The following is an 18861-nucleotide window of genomic DNA, read 5'->3' as shown; positions in this document are numbered from 1 at the left end:
TGAGACAATCAATTGACATAGGATAATCAACTTGACATAGTGATATGATGACTATGAAAAGTTGTACAAACTCAAACAATATCTGAGATAATCAGATATTGATAGACCAACGCTGTTCGGTGATAAGCCGTTACAGCCTAGAATAGCATAGCATGCGACTAAAATCTCTTGTCCACAATTTAGATTGATATATATAACAACAAGCTTAATTTCACAGGTTATAATTCCTTTTATTTACTAATTCAGATTAAGACATACCTTGAATATAGAATAAAACTTAGAATGATATTCAGATAAGAGCAGGAAAAAGTCTGAGTAAAAATAAGGTAACACATTATTATATACCTTCTAAACATAAATGGTAGATCAATAAACTTAAAGTCTCTATATACTTGTTTCAATCATTATCCTTTCACGTGTAGGCTGTAGTTCCAGAGTCAGCAGAAATACCAAGCTGACCACCGTTCTTAGCAAACAACATGATTCATCATTTCGCAATTTCAGTCGACCGGTTGTTTGTCATAAAGAAGGCAAAATGCTCAGCCAAAGAAAAATGCCCAACATATCGCAGAGATAATGTATGCTATAAATCCATTACAACGGCGCTTACAACTAGATTGACACGGGCGCTTATTTCGTTGCACAAACAAGTTTTACATTGGTGACTCACCTAGTGTTTTCATTGTTGAGTGCAAAATAATTGTGGTTGTATTTAATTGGTAAAAAAGTGTTGCTTGTCATAAATTAAATGGTAAAAACCTGCTACGTTAATGTTATACTTTGGCATACGCTGGACCAAAAATTTATTTCTGATGTTTTTTTATAGTTTATACTCGCATATAATTACTGTTATATGTATTTTGTATATTGTATCTGTGTTTATTATGTGGTTTATTTGCATATAGTTACTCTTATAGATATATTTTACATATTGTGCCTGTCTTCATTATGTGTCTTATCGCTATTACTTTGTTAGTTTGGCAGTAATTAAGCCAACGTGTTAGCGACTCTATAAATCATTTATTCTTATACGGTTTCCTACCTGGTTCCATTATACGGTTCGGGGAAAATATATGTGCGGTATATGGGAGCGCTCTACCTAGAAGAGCAGAGTAGTCGAAGTTTCACAACTAATTTCCTTGTGAATAAAACAAATGAAAAACCATACTCACTTCTTTTACAATGTATGCAACATTTAGGACTATCTAGATCGTGCCTGAGAAAAGACCAGCAAAATCCTTTATACAATATATTAAACAATACAAAAGAACCACATTATGATCATTACCTCGGTTGCATTTTATTTGAAGATTAATTGGCTCAACTCAGTTAATCGTGTATTTGTATTGATCGCGTTAATCGTTTAATTAACGTGATCATTGTGCAGCTCTAATTATTATACCAACAGTACAAAAATTGAACCTTTAGTGTTTTTATCAACTAATTCTTTAGATTTTTGAAAAAAAGTTTTCAAAAAATGTATGTAAAGTGTATATCACTGACTTGAGTTCTATATAACAAAAACTTTTATAAAAGTTTAATTCCTGTATATATGATTTCTTTAGTACAACTGTTTCAAGCAACATGACAAGATGAGAATTATATTATATAGTACATGTCGATAGATACATATGCTAGTGAAATAATTTAGTTATAGTTTCTTTCATCTTGATAATTTTTTCACTAAAAGTGCTCATATATCTCAATTTAAGCTAAGCTAGTAGGATGTGCAAAGTGCTAAGATTCCATCAAAAGTGGAAATGAATGGACCTTGAACTGCAAGACCTACCATATACTTTATTAGTAGATTCAATTGGGCAAAATCTTTGTTCGATGGACACACTAAACCACTAATCCTCTGAATCAAATTGAAACTACACTGTATGCTGTACTTGATTCATCATCTATAAGATAATAATAGTACTTGTATGTCTCATTTATAGTATACTAGTAGTACTTTTAGGTATCATCTACAGTAACTATAAGTACTTTTATGTCTCATCTATAGTATACTAGTAGTACTTTTATGTCTCATATATAGTATACTAGTAGTACTTTTATGTCTCACCTATAGTATACTGTTAGTACTTTTATGTCTCATCTATAGTATACTAGTAGTACTGTTATATCTCACCTATAGTATACTAGTAGTACTTTTATGTCTCATATATAGTATACTAGTAGTACTTTTATGTCTCATCTATAGTATACTAGTACTACTTTTATATCTCACCTATAGTATACTAGTAGTACTTTTATGTATCATCTATAGTATACTAGTAGTACTTTTATTTCTCATCTATAGTATACTAGTAGTACTTTTATGTATCATCTATAGTATACTAGTAGTACTTTTATGTCTCATCTATAGTATACTAGTAGTACTTTTATGTCTCATCTATAGTATACTATAAGTACTTTTATGTCTCATCTATAGTATACTAGTAGTACTTTTATGTCTCATCTATAGTATACTAGTACTACTTTTATATCTCAACTATAGTATACTAGTAGTACTTTTATGTCTCATCTAAAGTATACTAGTAGTACTTTTATGTCTCATATATAGTATACTAGTAGTACTTTTATGTCTCATCTATAGTGTACTAGTAGTACTTTTATGTCTCATCTATAGTATACTAGTAGTATTTTTATGTCTCATCTATAGTATACTATTACTACTTTTATGTCTCATATATAGTATACTAGTAGTACTTTTATGTCTCATCTATAGTATACTAGTACTATTTTTATATCTCACCTATAGTATACTATTAGTACTTTTATGTCTCATCTAAAGTATACTAGTAGTACTTTTATGTCTCATCTATAGTATACTATTAGTACTTTTATGTCTCATCTATAGTATACTAGTAGTACTTTTATGTTTCAATGATAGTTTACTAGTTGTTAATAGTTAATACTAAGCAAAAGGTTTTAATGCGTCCACTAGGAATCTCTTTGTAGGAAGGTTTAAAAGGATTATTAATATCAAAGACTTTTGATGCAAGAGCGCTAAAACATGGCATCTACTACTAAAGCAAAGTAGCACTACCAGCTAATAATGCATGCAGAAAGTTATAAAATATCTGTAGTCTTATACAGCATAGTAAGCTTTAATAAATGAAAAATATAAATTTTTCAAATATCTTGACTTCTATTCATAACTTTTTTGTCAGTTCAACATATAAGAATAAAGATATTGATAAGAGGGGCATATCTCTAGTATGAGGGTTAACAGGTAGTTGGTGAAATGGTAAATACCATAAGGTAAGGAATTACTTTGTTCTTTTATAAACAAGCTCTTGTTACTCCTCACATGAGTTCATCAACCAGCAGTCTTTTCTTTTTATTAAAATTATTCTGTCCCTTTAATAGTAAGTTCTTGTGATTTCTACACAGGGGTTCATAAACCAGCAGCCTTTTCTTTTTATATGTATTTTTATAACAACTTACCAGATATAAAAATAATAGAATTAATCTCCATAGTATCTTGATGCTAGACTTTTTCTACAACCATCAGTGTTTCTGAGATCAAAGATTACTAAACCTATCTGTTTACAGACAAACATTCAACCAGAATGTATCACCATAGTAACAACACCGATTAAGTTGACAATCATATTGTAAAATATATGTTATTGATATATAAATGATATAGATGATATAGATGACAACAGATTATATATTGCTAAATAGCAATATATCACCATTTTTTTAATGCTAGAATTGGCCCAATTTGCTTGGTTAGAGATTAAAGATTACTCAAGTATGATATTTGTAAAACCTGAAGCTTTTTTAAATTGTCTCAATTTGTTTCCCTTTACCAGTTAGTATTATATAATAATGTTTATTTCTAAGGTGCTAAGGAAGAACAAAAACAATAGCTGAAGTATTTAATGAAAGCGATCAGTTTTTAAACAAAAGAATTAACTAATGCAGTTAATTATGGAAAAATGTATCTGCACTGCAAATCAAATACATACCATAATGTCCATACCAGAATCATGATCATCCTCAACTTCGGTATAAGAGATTGATGGAGTTGATTTCAATGTAAAAACACTAGGAGACCTTTTTTGCAATGACGGAGCCATGCAAATAACTTATGAAAACCTTGAATAATTTTGTAAAGTTTGATGCAATGGCAATTAAACTCGAAGCCCCGCGATGATTTTAAAGAAGTTTTAGAACTCGGCTACGTTTAGTAACTTCTGCCTAGCAGCTATTTTTGCGATGATGTCATTCGACAACCTTGTGACAACCTTGAATAATTTTGTAAAGAAATGTGATGCATTGGCAATGGTGTTAGCTCAAAGCCAAGGCAATGATTTTAAAAATGTTTTGGAACTCAACTACGTTTAGTATTTATATTAAAAATATACTAATAATAAAAACTAGCCTAGCGGCTAGTTTTTAATTTAATGCAGTAGTTGTTCTCCCTTGTGATTAAAAATAGAATTAATTATTCACGAAATTTAATAATTCGCGAAATTTACTGTCCGCAAAATTGCGAATTTTTATAAGCAACGAATATTTTCATCCTGTAGGGTAACAACTGATTATTTTTAATAAACAGACTCAGTTGGTTTTACATGCCCTCAGAGATTACTGTAATGTTTTTGTTTTGGATAATTATTGTGAAAACATCGAAAATCTTCTGAGGAAATATGTCATATGCATACTGTAAGATCTACGGGGTACAAAATTGGAGTAAAAAACAAAGAATTCATGTCACAAAATGAAGTGGAGGTTTGGATGCTTTTGGCCATGACAGTGTTATGTTACTAGGGATATGGTTGTAGCCATATACTATATACATATATATGCATATATATATATAAATATATATATACATATACATATATATATATAAATATATATATAAATATATATATATATGTATATATATATGATTGTTTCCTCACCCCAGTTAACCCGTATGGGTGGTACTTTCTGCTCTAACTCGGATTTCCTACCAGAGACCTGAGAGTTTGAGCACTCGCCTCAAGATCTTAGCTGTTCCCAATGGCGCACTTTTTTGCAACTCACCTGAGTCGATTGCTGTCGGTATCTGGGCAAGCCACATTTTATGCGCCGGTGTTATTGCGCTGTATATATATATATATATATATATATATATATATATATATATATACATATGCATATATATATATACATATGTATATACAATAAAGTATAGGCTAAAAGTCAGCATAGGAGTGTTACACACCTTTTGTGTAATATGAAACTTTTATTAATTTTTTGCTTAGTCAAATTTTAATAAACCTCTTACCAAATTTACATATGTATATATATTTATACATATATATATTATACATATACATTATATATATTATATAAAATGTATATGTGTGTACAAGCCACCATATAAAACTAAAGTGTGTTTTATTGTTTTATATCTCTGTTCAATCTTTTAAAAACTCAATGTGACATTCAAAGATAATAAAGTATTTATAACGTGGCAGTAGACAATTTTGTTTATAATGATAGGCAGATAAGAAAAAAAGAAAGCATCAACCAGAGAATAGGCATAAGTTGGAAGGTCATGGCAGAAGATGTTGTAGGGTTAAATATTGCCCATGAGTTGTCAGCACTTGGATGATCTCTTGGTGCTTTAGCTCCAGTGATCTCTTCATAAACATTACATCTTAGCGTTGAACATTTACAAATTTGACCATCAGATGTTGATACACATCCTTCACCGCGTGGGATTTGTCTGTCCACCTCGTCAGATCCACAAGATCTGGATACTAAAATTATACAGATAATATTGAAATGAATGATAACATCAACCATTTTGATTTGGCAAAAGTCTTGATCAAATAAAACATATTTTAACGCAATATGACAATAGTTTAAAAAAATTAATTCATTGGCTCAAATTTAAAAGTCAGCTATTGCAAATAGAAAATAAATAATATTTTTTCTGATTGTTTACGCTTATGAATAGCTTTGTTTGGCAAGCATTATTAGTTTAACCCCCTTAATAAAAATTCATCAGGTGAAATCAAGCCTACCACTTTTTGTCTTTTTGTGTTTCAACTTGTTTTTTTATTATATCACAACATTTTTTTATTTGCAACAGTACTCGCGGTGTTATTAGAAATTATTATTGAAAGATATTTAAGTCAGGAGAACTTTCAACTTCTACAGCAACTGTTAATATTTGTAGTCAAGCTTTTATAGAAATGGCTGTTACCTGACCAGTGCTTGGTCACCTATCATTAAAAATAGTAAGTTTTGATGATCAACTGAAACTGACTAAAGCGAGGTTGAAAATTGAAGCTACTTTTTGATATTAGAGTGATCAAATCCTGCAAAAAATTAATTAAAAAAATGCTCATTATTGGCCAATTACATCTCCGTTGCCTTGGCAACCCAATCCTGCATCTTGTTTTATTCTTGACCTATAAAGCATTATAAAAAAAGCAAAATAAAGACCTTTCCCAACTAAAAGTTGATAAGTTTGCACCTTTGGTATTCTGTATCTGAAGTGTACAAGACTGGGTGTTTCTACATTGAACTAACTCTCCAACAGATCTCTGGCAGTCTACGCACAAGTAGCAGTAGAAAGAGGGCTTGCCGTCTACAGCCACCTCAGTTGTAGAAATAGGCATTGTGCTCGGGCTATCTAAATATTCTTCATAGTAGTTGCATTCACTCTCTGAACACTTGCAGACAGTGGTTCCCTCTGAGGTACCACAACCATCAGGTAGTCCAAATGTATCCTCGAATAGTGGTATGCCACAAGAACGAAGTACTGTAAAAGTTAAAGTACAAACTGTAGCCAGTAGACCAACTTTTAAAATTTATGATCTTATGAAACTCTGATCTTAAAATTTTAAAACTTTTGCACTAACAAGCAAATATTGAAAGTAGTTGAAGTTCTTTTTAAAATAGTTGTAAAAATCATACAGTACTTAATCTCGTAACTGTAGAATTTTTTTTTAATTCTATAATTCTAAATTTTCAGATATATAATTTTATATATATTATGTAATTTTATAATTCCTTTCACCGCCCAACCCAATTTCAAAGATGAAAAGTAATCTTTATTATAATGTTTCGATGTTTCGGGATGTTAACAAATTCTTGTTTGATGAAAGAGTTGAAAGAGCAGACTAGCAACAGCTTAGTGCAAAAAGATGTGCAAAAATAGGCAAACCGTAAGCAATTTCCGGCTCAACTAGAACATCTAGAACATTCGTTTCCATATAATGCGCCACAATCTACCTGATTGGAAACTAGTTAATCGATCTTTGCGTGCATTAATGACAATTTTTCTCAATGAGCACTTTTACAGTTGTTTTGGGTTGTCACAGAGACCTGAGTGTTGTCAGGCTCAATGTTGGCTTTTTATGTAAGAAAATAATTATAAAATTAAACTATATAATATTTAATATAATTGAAAAATCTTTTACGGCAGCAAAAGCAGCCAAACTAGATAGTTACAATATAAACTAGTTAGTTTAAATGTAGGTCAGGCTTTATTCAAACTTTTTAATTTTTTTTCAAAATTTTTATTTGTTAGTACAGTATATACCTAATCGCATTACCATATATACCCAATCACACTACATTGATCACAAAAAATTTAAACAAATTACCTCATCCCAAGCTTGCTTGTTTTTTGCGTTTGTGTTACCATTTTTTATATCCTGCGTAAGCTAAGCTCAAATAACTTGCATTTATTTTTTCACACAAACAAAACAAATATGATATTTTTGCTTTCTAAAAATAAAATCCTTTGTTCAACAACATATATTTCGGTCTATGTACTTTTTGTTACTACAACTTTTAAGTCATTATCTCGACTCTTTCACATTAGTAAAGTACCAATGTTTAAAACATTTTTGTTAAACTAATTTAATAGTTCCCGATTCCTGCCTTCCAATTTGTTTTGTATTTTTGCATGTAACAAATTATATCATTTTTTTGATAATTAGTAGTGTCATTAAAAGTTATACATGCAATATATTACACTTTATATGACAGATAATCTGTTGACATCAATGCTTCCACAAGCACTGAAAAAACTTAAACTGAAACTTCAGGTGGTATAATAGTATATATAAACGCTCAAAATATACTACGCCTGAATGATGAGCACTTACAGGTTTCTAGCACTTTTCTAAATACGTATTTACTAATTGTATAATCCTATTAACAAAATCTCAGCTTTTAAACAAAAGCCTTCTATTTTTCTTTGTACAAAAATGAAATTTTTTCAGCTCAATGCTAGAGTGTTACTTAAACATAAACAACTGCCTGCAATAAATAAGTATAATATAAGAAGTTGTTTTGCTATATTATATAAGGCACTTTTATAATATATATATGTGGTTAATATTGTTTACCAATTATATAATTCTAAATACTTAGTAATATAATTCTATATATATTATATAATTCCTTTCACCACCCAATCCCTCATATTATATATTAAGTACTTCTATAATATATAAGTTCCTGATATAATCTGTTGACATCAATGATTTCACAATCGCGCAAAAAAGTTAAAATAAAACTTTAAGGAGTATAACAATTTGGCCACTCAAAATATACAGAGTCTGAATGATAATCTTTTGCTTCAGACACTTTCAAGCAATACTAGTTCTTTTCTAGACGCAAAGCTTTTAATTAATTTAATAAAACTTTATTAAGTGATTTAATAAAACTAAACAAAAACTCAGTTTTTGAACCAAAATATTTTGTGTAGTTTGATCTGTAGGGATATTATATTATTAATGTTGTATTGTTGCTTTATCAGCGTAATATAGTCAACTTTGTACTATAAAGAAAAGAGGCAAAACATGCAGAATATGGATGATGAGCTTTCTGATAAGGTTTCTAGTACTTCTCTGGATAAGTATACTTTAATTACATAAGTCTGTTATAAATATAATAACTTTAATTAAATAATTCCTTAAATGAGAACTCAATTTTTAAACCAAAAGATTCTACCTTTTTTTGTATAAAAACAAGCATTTGTTCAGCTCAACATCTGAGTGTACCCTGAACTTAATCAAGTTCCTAGTTTGTAATTTACTACTTACCAGTGCCTGTTGATGATCGGGTTAAATAACAAGATCTTGAACTAGTAAAAATGGAACAATCCGTGAGATCTCCTGCTGAGCTTCCACAGTCAGAACATACATAGCAGTAAAACGAGTCTGCAGATGCTGTTGCTACTGAGAGGGCTGTTGTTGTTAAACTGTCTCCTCCAGGACTAACACCGTAGTTATTGCACCCTGATTCTACACACTTACAGATTGTGTACCCTTCAAATTCACTGCAGCCAACATCAAAGTCAAACTCATCAAATGATGGTGCTCCACAAGTTCGCAAGACTGAAATAAGAATGCCTTCCTGGCTAAATATGATAGGATCCATATGATAAATATCACAAAATACACTTGTCTATAGTGTTATACCCGTTTTCTATGTTTTTGTAGATGCATGAAAGCGAAATCAAAGTTTTCCTTTTTTACAAAAACATATTAGTAAAATAACTAATCTGAAAAGTTGATAGCAGTGAGTAAAATCAGTAGTCAAATCAAAATTTTCAAAGTTGTCCAGACTATGCAGAGTTTAGGAATATTCAACCAGATTTACAAATACCTTCATTGTTGGGTTCTTTGAGGTAGTAGCAACTTCTAGATTCATAGAGCAATGAACACTCAACCAGTTCTCCTAAGGAGGAGCCACAGTCGACACAAGCATAGCAGAACCAACGAGAGTCATCTTGATTTTCCATTGCTGTTGTTGTGATTTGAAAGAACTGAGTTGCTCTTGTAATAGGAGTAGTTCTCCTCACAGTAGCAGCTGTTGTTCTTCTAGTAGCTGTTGTTATTCTAGTAGCTGTTGTTTCTCTAATAGGAGTGCTGGTTCTGCTATTAGTAGTAGGTGCTGGAATGATGTCACTGTACTCATTGCACTCTGACTCACTGCACTTACATATGGTGTAGCCCGCAATTGTGGTGCAGCCTAAGGGAAGGTTTTGTCCGTCTAAGGGTGGTGTTCCACACGTCCTGAGAACTGCAAATAAATAGTTGAACAGTTTGTTACATTTCAATTTGTTTGTATCTTTGTCTTCATCAAAAGAATTATAAGCACAGATAGTGCAGAAAAAGAAATAAAACAGCAAAAGTATAAATGCTACCTCAGATTTGTACAAAAGAATGATCAATTTAGATTAGGTTAAATGATAAAAAGTACTGAATCCTTCAATAAAGTATAGTCAAAGAGTCAGCCTCAGTGGATTGGAAAAATAGGAAATATGTTAATAAAATAATAGTATATTATAGACTTATATATTATATATACAAAAAAAGAATAATATATCAATAAAAAGTGTGCATCCAGAAATGCAGAGACATTCCAAAAAGCTAAAATATCAACTCAAATTTCAATACTTTCAATACTCAATATCTTTGAGAATGGTTGAGGATAAACTTAGATAGAAAGAAAACCAAACTGAAAACAAGAAAATTCAAAACTTTTGATTAGTATGACAAAAACCAAATGAACTGTGGTGAACTTGAGAAAAAATGGAAAACTTTAAAGTCAAAGAAATGGAGATAAATTTGAATAAAAGAGACAATAAAGACACAACCAAAGAGTGCAAGAACAGCTTGTAATTGTGATCGGCATTGTGTTTAGATTTAACCAATAAGAAATTATGCTTTATGTAATATTTTATTACTGTTTATTACTGATTAGCAAGGTGATATCAGTTATCTTCAGTTTTTGTAAGTCAAATTATGTCTATTTTCTATAACTCTATCTAGGTCATACTAAAGCTACATGCAGCATCGACCAATGAGGAACTTGCATGGCTACATCACTCAATATAATCACTGGGAACATATTGCTCAACTGCATGGCTTCAATAAAGTCTAAATTGATTCACATCAGTAGCCATTTTGTTTTATGTCTCATTTTAGGTAACCAATAAAGAAATTGTTCAATAATAATCAAAACTCTTAAAGAGTTACAAATTTGACTCTGTTGTGTTTCATCATTCAATTAATGTGGAAATTGGGTCCACTTTCTTTTCTAGTAACAATATAAAAATGAAAAAAAAAGTTTTTGGTTTAATGCTCGATGCCTATAGCCTTCTTTTTGAATATCAAATCCAGAATGAATTTAGTTACATCATATTTATTGGCTGATTTGATATATCTTTCAAGCCTACAAGTAACACGTTTATTGTACTTAATTTAAAATTGTAATCAAACAAGCAATAACTATTTCTTAGCAAGCTCACAATTGCATCACCATAAAAAATTACTGCATACTTGCGCCATTTGGTTCCATCAAAAGATAGCAGTTTTCTGAAGAGGAGATGGTAGAACAGTCGGTAAGAACTCCGACTGATGATCCACAGTTGTCACACTGATAGCAATAAAAGCCACCTGCTCGAGTTGTCATAGCTGTGGTGATAGATGAGCTGATATTTTGTGACATGGTAGAATTATGAGTAGAGCCTGTAGATGCAGGAAGTAAGTCTCGTGTGTTACACAAATCAGTGAAACATCGACAGAAGATTACATCACCTTCCTGACGACATCCCTCAGACACACTGAAGAGGTTAAATCCCTCTACTCCACAAGACTTGCTGACTGGAAAACACAGAGAATTGTGTCATGAGAAAGAGACGACTGGCAATACATAACTTGCATGATGTAAATGTTTACTATAATAGGTGTCTTATCGGTTCATTTGTCTACAGTGATTGTGGGAGTTTGGAAAAGTGATTGCACCATACAGGGTTTGAAACTGTGACACTTTACTACCAGCACAATACCACATGCACCAGTCATTCATTTTCATTGGTTCAAAAATGGTTGTTCATATGTCTAATTCCTATGCTTCATTGGGACATCTGATGACCTGATGACCTGGGATTTTGGGTATCTATTATAATTAGAGCCATCAGGCCATCAGAAGCCACACTATGAGCACCGGAACATAGATTGCACTACATGGTAATCGGGATAATGAGATTTGGGTTCTTAGACCAAAACACTAATCCCTGTACCATGCAGTCCCCTTGCCACACTATTGAATAACTGTGTATATAGTCAGAGCACATGATCTTTCATGGCGCATGTAACTGCCAGTGTACTGCTGTTAATAATAGTAAGCTATAGCTATGAATATGGTGCTTGTATAGAAAATAGTGATATTTCGGTTCTTCACTATCATTGGTTATTTTTAAATTACAGGCGTGGCCAAAAGTATTAACACTACTGCCTTTGTTGCCTAGTCCATTTAGCAAAAGTCGGATTACCTTTGAATAGACTTTACTTACTGCATAATCTATTTAAGCTATGCATATTACACAACAAAAAGCTAAGGATTAAATATTTTTAATGAGATTAAATCTTTTAACAATAAAACCACTTTTACTGAGAAACTAGCCTCAGAGATCGACTCCAAAATTTCGCATCAATATTTGTCAGGTTCTATTCCTTTAGAGACTTGTGGAATAGTTTTTGGTTTAGATTAATGTTTTGAAAAGATATAAAAAATTTTGAGGCATCATTTTATATGTTTTTATTTGGTTTGGGTGGTACAGAGTGGCAGTAAACAAACAATAACCTAATTAATATCACAAAACGATGAGGTATGTCAACACTTTTGACCATGGCTGTATATTGAGTGAATGTTTGTGTGGTCTGACAAAGTTAACTAAAGTTTTAAATTCTCAGGTTCGAAAACCGACAGACTTCTTTTTTTCTCACCATTTGACCACCGTGATAGAGCTTTAAAATAAATGTGAATAAATATCCATGAAATATTTAAATCTTTATTAAATTCTAATTATATTTCCATATGATTTGAATAAGATTGTTTCCATAACAGTTCTTGCTTAGTTTTTAATGGCCCATTGGCAATTCATGAAAGACAAAGCAATAAAAACTCTCCAATATTGAACTCACCTTCTCCACTAGATAGTTCCTTAGAGAGGAAACAAGAGTCAGCATTCAATATGGCACAGTCATAAGCCACATCTTCTTCATCATTACAATCAGCACAGTTGTAACATTCTATAGCCTGAGATACTCCAACCAGTAGTCCTGAAGCAGGAAACATAAACATGGAACTAAATTTTCAAAATGTTGAAGGTAGCAATCTCTACAGATATGATTACAACACATGCACTTTTATTTGCTTATTTAAAGTCATATACATGTGCATAACCTGAAATAAATTAATAAAAAGCAACTTTCACTAATGATATTGCAAACATGTGTCAGATATAAACTTAGGGTTTGTTTTGTAAATCAAACATGGAACCAATAAGTATTGCTGGTTTTTTGTTTCTCTCGTCGTTTACACTCTGATCTCCTCATTTCACTTTGTTTAAAACTTCATCACTAAGGTTGGTGTTAAGGTCAATCATGCAGTAGAGTTTTTTGGTAGTTGCCTTCCTTGAGTGCACGCTGCGGAAGAAAACATACCTACCTCAACTTATGGCTTGCTATAGTACAAACCTGTCACCTTGCCCACGCCCAAAACAGGCAACGTGTGATACCCACTGTTTTCTTTCATATTACAGTAGGAGCTTACTGTTTCCAAAATACTATTTCATTGTTATTCCTGGGGTTTACTTAATTTTAATTATGAACTTAACTAACAATTTAGTATATTTTATCAGAAAGTATCAGTACTTTTCTATCATTGGTGAATGTTTTTGATGTTTGAGATGATCTGACTGCCAGGAATTTATAAGATTAAAATCGACACAACTAAATTGCAGTACAAAAAGTCCCAAAGAAAATACATTCAAAATGACACCACTAGCTGTGGTTGATAACGGCTATTGCATTCAAGTTGCAACATTACTTGTCTCTATTCTGTTTGTCTATTCGCAACTATAAATGTCATATTCGCACTTTCGCTTGATCTGATAGGTGCAATCAAGTTTTTTAGATTTCGATATTGAAAAATAAAGGCAGTCAGATTAGCTCATGCATGCAAAAATTGCAAACGATATGAAACATCAATACTTTTTGATACGATCTATGTGTACTAAAATTTTGTGTAAAGTCATCATTCAGATAGGTTTGCGTTTACTCATATTTGGTTTTTTAGTGAATCAAGTTGAAACATTTTTGCTAAATTTTTATCCTATTATCGTGTTACACAACGGCTAAGGATCTGATGACCATTCAAAGCCTGCAGTAGGTATTCTCCATTAAACCAACTAATCAGAGATAAAGAAACAGTTTCGGTTTTTTAAAACAGTATTAAGCCGCATAAGCTAGTTTAATCTGTTTTAGCAATATTATTAATGGGACTCTAAAAGTTTCCCTTACTTTAACTAGTAACTTTTTGATATTACTAGCCATTTCACCTACTGCCGATAGTAACTTTCTAATAGTACTAGCCGTTTCACTCACTTGTACCAGTGACTTTCTGATGGTACTAACAGTACCCCTTTTTTATTCTAGCAACTTTCCGACAGTACTAGCAATGCTACTAGTACTAGTTTATAATAGTACTAGCACTCTCACTTTTACTAGCAACTCTCTAATAGTACTAGCTCAATAAATCACTTGTACTAGTAACATTCTGATAGTAGTAGCAGTGTGACTTACTTGTACTAGTTACTTTCTGTAAAAGTACTAGTAAAATTATCACCAGTAAAAACAACAATAAAAGTGCCCAATAAATAGATTTTGTGCATCTTCCACTAACTAATAGCAGTACAAAATAAGATATGTTGCTCAGCCTGATAAACTTTAATTACCATGCAAACTACAGAAAGGTGAGAAATTGTGGGCACAGAATAGTTGAAGATATTATAAATAGATTCCCTGTTTATTGTAGTATGTCAAACCCTCAAACTCATACTGTTTAAAATTGTAGACTGAGTTAAAATTTAAGTACTGCTCTTAAGTACCATACCTATAATATAGCTACCGACACATTTCTTCTCCATTTTTTTAATTTACAGTCACTCTCCTTCTGAAGGAACTTTTTTGTGAGAACATTAGACTGTTGGGGAAAAGTTGCAACTACCATCAGATCAGTTTATACACCCAGCTCTTATCCGTATTCTGGTATTCTGTGACGATTAGCTCTAGGGAAGACCAGCAGCACAACAAGTTCTCTAAATGGTTTTATGGTTCTTTTAAGAGATCAACTCTAAAGCCAACAATATCTAGTGTTGTTGCTCCTAAGTAACTTTTAAAACAAGGTGTTGGCTTATTACAGAGTATTAAAATGATATAACTCTGTTTTCTATAAGGAAGTTCCTAGTAAATCTATGGGGGAAATGCTTGTCTCCCTAAATGAGAGCTGATCACAGGCTATCACTAAACCACTAATCCTCTGATTCAAAGTGGATTCAACTGTCTTGTATGTCTAGTAGCACTTTTCCTGATACTCACTAGTTTAACTGAGGTAGCTTAGACAGTTATGGTTTATACCATTGTGAGAACCTTTCCTTTTTAATAGGAAGAACTCAGATGTCTCTACTTAGGGTCAGCATGTCAAATACAATAATATCTCATAGACATTCATATCTTATCGATTTATGTTTGACTGACTTATGAAATATCATATGACTACATGTCGTTTTGCTGGGTCTACCAAAAATATCTCTGTAGGAAAGTTTAAAATTGTTTGTAATTTTTGAACTTTTGCTATATGAACAGCAATACTTTCATCTTCTATTATATACTTTTTTCTGTGCAAGGACGCGTCACTAGTTAAAAATGCATGCAGGAAGTCATAAAAATACAACAGTTTTATAGTGCATATTAAAACAAAATATATGAATAACAAAAGTTTTAATTCATCTGGCTCTTCTTTTTAATTGACTTTATCAGACTAATTCATAAGAATAAAAATATCAATGAAAGGATGGCACCTTTCATTGATATCTTGCGACCAAATATGTCGCATATCAATGAAGCATAACTATCATGTTGCATAACTCTTATCATGAGTGCTAACAGAAAGTTGGTGAACTTGATGAATAACATCTAGGCAAATAATATATTAGAAATTCCCCTGTCATACAGCCAACCACCAAAGTGATATTGAAAAAATGAAAGGGTACTGATGGTTGAGAAATGCAATATTAGCAGTCAAATGGCACTGCAGTGCAATAGAATAACGGCAATGGGAGCTGTAATGTATTGGGTGTTATTATGTACAACAATCAGCAATAATGAAAGGAAGAGATTATATGTTTATATCTCTCTCCCGCAATAGGATAAATGCAATATTAGAAGTAAAATGCACTGGTATTATTAGACTAACCAATATTATCAGTATAGTAATACAGCAACAATAGAAAACCAATGCACAATTGTGTTTACATTTCAAAACTTCTTAGCTAACAATATCAAAAAGTTTAAATATTTATATAGATTTTCAGTAAATCTATTTACCAAAACTATTTGAAAAAAATAATAACAGTAACATATTGCCCAACATCGGTCACTATATAATTCGATCTTGTAAATTCAAATGCTTACTCTTATAATTAAATCTTATAAGCTCAAATAATTATTCTTATAATTAAATATTGTAATAATCTCATAAGAATCGTTAGAAAAAATATCATCGTTATTTCCTTTACGTTTACTGCTTTGGACATCAGTTGGAATACCAAAGTACTCATAAACGTCCAAAATGTCTGTTACTTTGAAATCGGCAAAAAGAACTGATGACTTTTCAGTACTTCTATGTTAATTACAGAATTTTTCGGCAATTAGACAATACCATAGACTGATGAAATGTGCACGCTTTTTTGTGTGAAATGCGCACAATTTAATGGTTCTATTCTCTGTCGTGCGGCGTTTCGTTTGCCGGTCTTAATTTTGATAAAAATAAGGCTTGTCAAGTTTTAATAACGATTTCAGGCCGAATTAATCTGTCTATTTATGTATAGTCCAATTAGATGGGTAAGGTTTAGGATATTGTTTACACTTTTCAAAAACTTAGTAACATATTTAAATAGGTTTATATGTGTTTTGTATCGTTATTATACTTAAACGACTCTATTGAAAATTGGTTAAATTTGTTGATGAGATTTCGGTACAAGGGTTAGCGACGGCCATTGATGAATGATTTTTGTGAGTTGTGCGCACATATGCATTAATCATAAATCTCCCAAACAATCGCTCTGCTCGTGTTTGGTCTTGGGATTATTTCAAAGATATCATTGGTATCTCATTACTAAAATTACAAGAAATTAATTTTGGAATCTTTTTGGAGTAAATCAAAGATGACTGCTAGTAACAGAATGCTATACAAAGTCTATCAGTAATATTATTGCTGTGCTTGTTGTTAAAGAACAACCTCACATCATGGCAACAATATATACCATTACAAGCTGGAGCTATTGTTTTAGCTAAATGATGACACTTTACCAATTTACTAAACTTGCAGGGAGGCCAAATGAGGCAGCAAAGTTTGTAGCCGTACTAGCTTTAACAACAGCCATCTTGAAAACTATCATGAGAATGTAGGAGAACTCTGATAAACTGATGTTTTTTAACCTAGTTTACTAGCTAAAGTTATTTATATATATAGACATTAGTGTGTTTATGGTATGAGGGCAAATAAATACGGAACAATGCAAATATTTAATTCAATATTTTATATGAAAATTACTGACACTTCCATACTTTACTGGTGTAAATCTGGTGAAACAGGCATAGTGCCAACATAACTTGTTTTCATTCCATTAGCCAAATGTTAGGATTTCTGCAGGCAACAAACTATATGATGTATGCTTATAAGCACTTACCAGATACAAACAGAATATAAATAATCTCCATACTGTTTTGAGGCTTGATTTCTCCTACTGTTCGCGGTGTTGGTGATCAAATAAACATCAATCTTGTCTGTTTTTTGTTAATCTTGCAACCAGAATGTATCACCATGGAAACTACCCTCACTAAGTCATTAACTGACGCATGCATTGGCTCACAATTTTTCTGGTTCTGATTGAGGATTAAAGACTGCTTAAGTATGATGCATAACATTCACTCTAGCCCACGGTTTCAAAACCAGGAAAAACTCCCTACTAGGAAAACATTTCAATATAGAAGGGGAAAACAGGGAGGGGTCTGATTTGTTAAATTTTTAATTTATGTTCTGTAGTGCAATGTGAGTTTGAGTTTTTTCCTTCAACATTTTAGTTTTATAGATAAAAATAGTGGTTAGTATTTAGCTACTAGTCTAAACGCAGATATATGTGAACACATCTATCTGGATTTTGATAGGGTAATAAGTTAACCTATTCGTAAACCAAGTCAATGCCTTGCCGAAGGTCAGGTATTGTTGTGTGTCGGTTACTAGGTATATATCGGTTACTAAGTGTATCAGGTACTAGTGTTGTACAAAAATTAATAATATGTTGTTATGATTTTATAATTTGTATTGGTCGTCTTTAGTCATTTGAGTCAAAGTGCAAAAAGAAACTTAAATACCTAAAATACCTAAAATAGAACTGAGTAAAAAATGTTGGAAAGCTCTTCGCCAACCTTTATTAAATATTTCAACTCGGTACCCTCATAAAAGTACTTTAATGTGGTGTATGGCTATTAAGGCTTTGGTATGTTTACCTAAACATACTAAGGCATACAACAAGTACTTGAACACTTTCATCTTTAAATATTTCTGTCTCTTTAAGTATAAATTTTTAAGCACTCCGGTTGGTTACAAAATTATATTTTGTAAGTGTCGCTCTACCATATTATATTAACATTTCTTACTGACACGTTTAGCGCTTTCAACTGTTGATTCTTCGCTATCCTCAATTTGTCCTGTTTTCACCAGCAAATAACTTTACGAGAAATTGTATAC

The 18861-nt window shown here is 31.7% G+C and overlaps 1 protein-coding gene across 1 annotated transcript; it reads right to left on the bottom strand.

Annotated features, from left to right (window-relative positions):
* Positions 1-5401: 5401 nt before the first annotated feature.
* LOC137398610 (uncharacterized) lies at positions 5402-17866 on the bottom strand. Its single transcript, XM_068084777.1, has 7 exons — positions 17801-17866; positions 12972-13109; positions 11325-11648; positions 9646-10062; positions 9081-9374; positions 6497-6784; positions 5402-5774 (listed from the first exon to the last, which is right to left on the bottom strand). Exons 1-7 carry the CDS (start codon positions 17829-17831, stop codon positions 5503-5505), a joined length of 1764 nt encoding a protein of 587 aa, XP_067940878.1. The 5' UTR covers positions 17832-17866; the 3' UTR covers positions 5402-5502.
* Positions 17867-18861: the final 995 nt, after the last annotated feature.

The sequence above is a fragment of the Watersipora subatra genome, chromosome 6 (assembly GCF_963576615.1).
Source record: "Watersipora subatra chromosome 6, tzWatSuba1.1, whole genome shotgun sequence".
In the NCBI taxonomy this organism is placed as follows: domain Eukaryota; kingdom Metazoa; phylum Bryozoa; class Gymnolaemata; order Cheilostomatida; family Watersiporidae; genus Watersipora; species Watersipora subatra.
This window is presented reverse-complemented; position numbering and strand designations above follow the sequence as displayed.

Coding starts and splice junctions, on each gene's coding strand:
- LOC137398610 (XM_068084777.1), bottom strand. CDS start 17,831: ATGGAGATTATTTATATTCTGTTTGTATCTG. Junction 10,063..11,324: donor GATGGAACCAAATGGCGCAA/GTATGCAGTAAT, acceptor ATTTATTTGCAG/TTCTCAGGACGTGTGGAACA. Junction 6,785..9,080: donor CCGATCATCAACAGGCACTG/GTAAGTAGTAAA, acceptor TAACTTTTACAG/TACTTCGTTCTTGTGGCATA.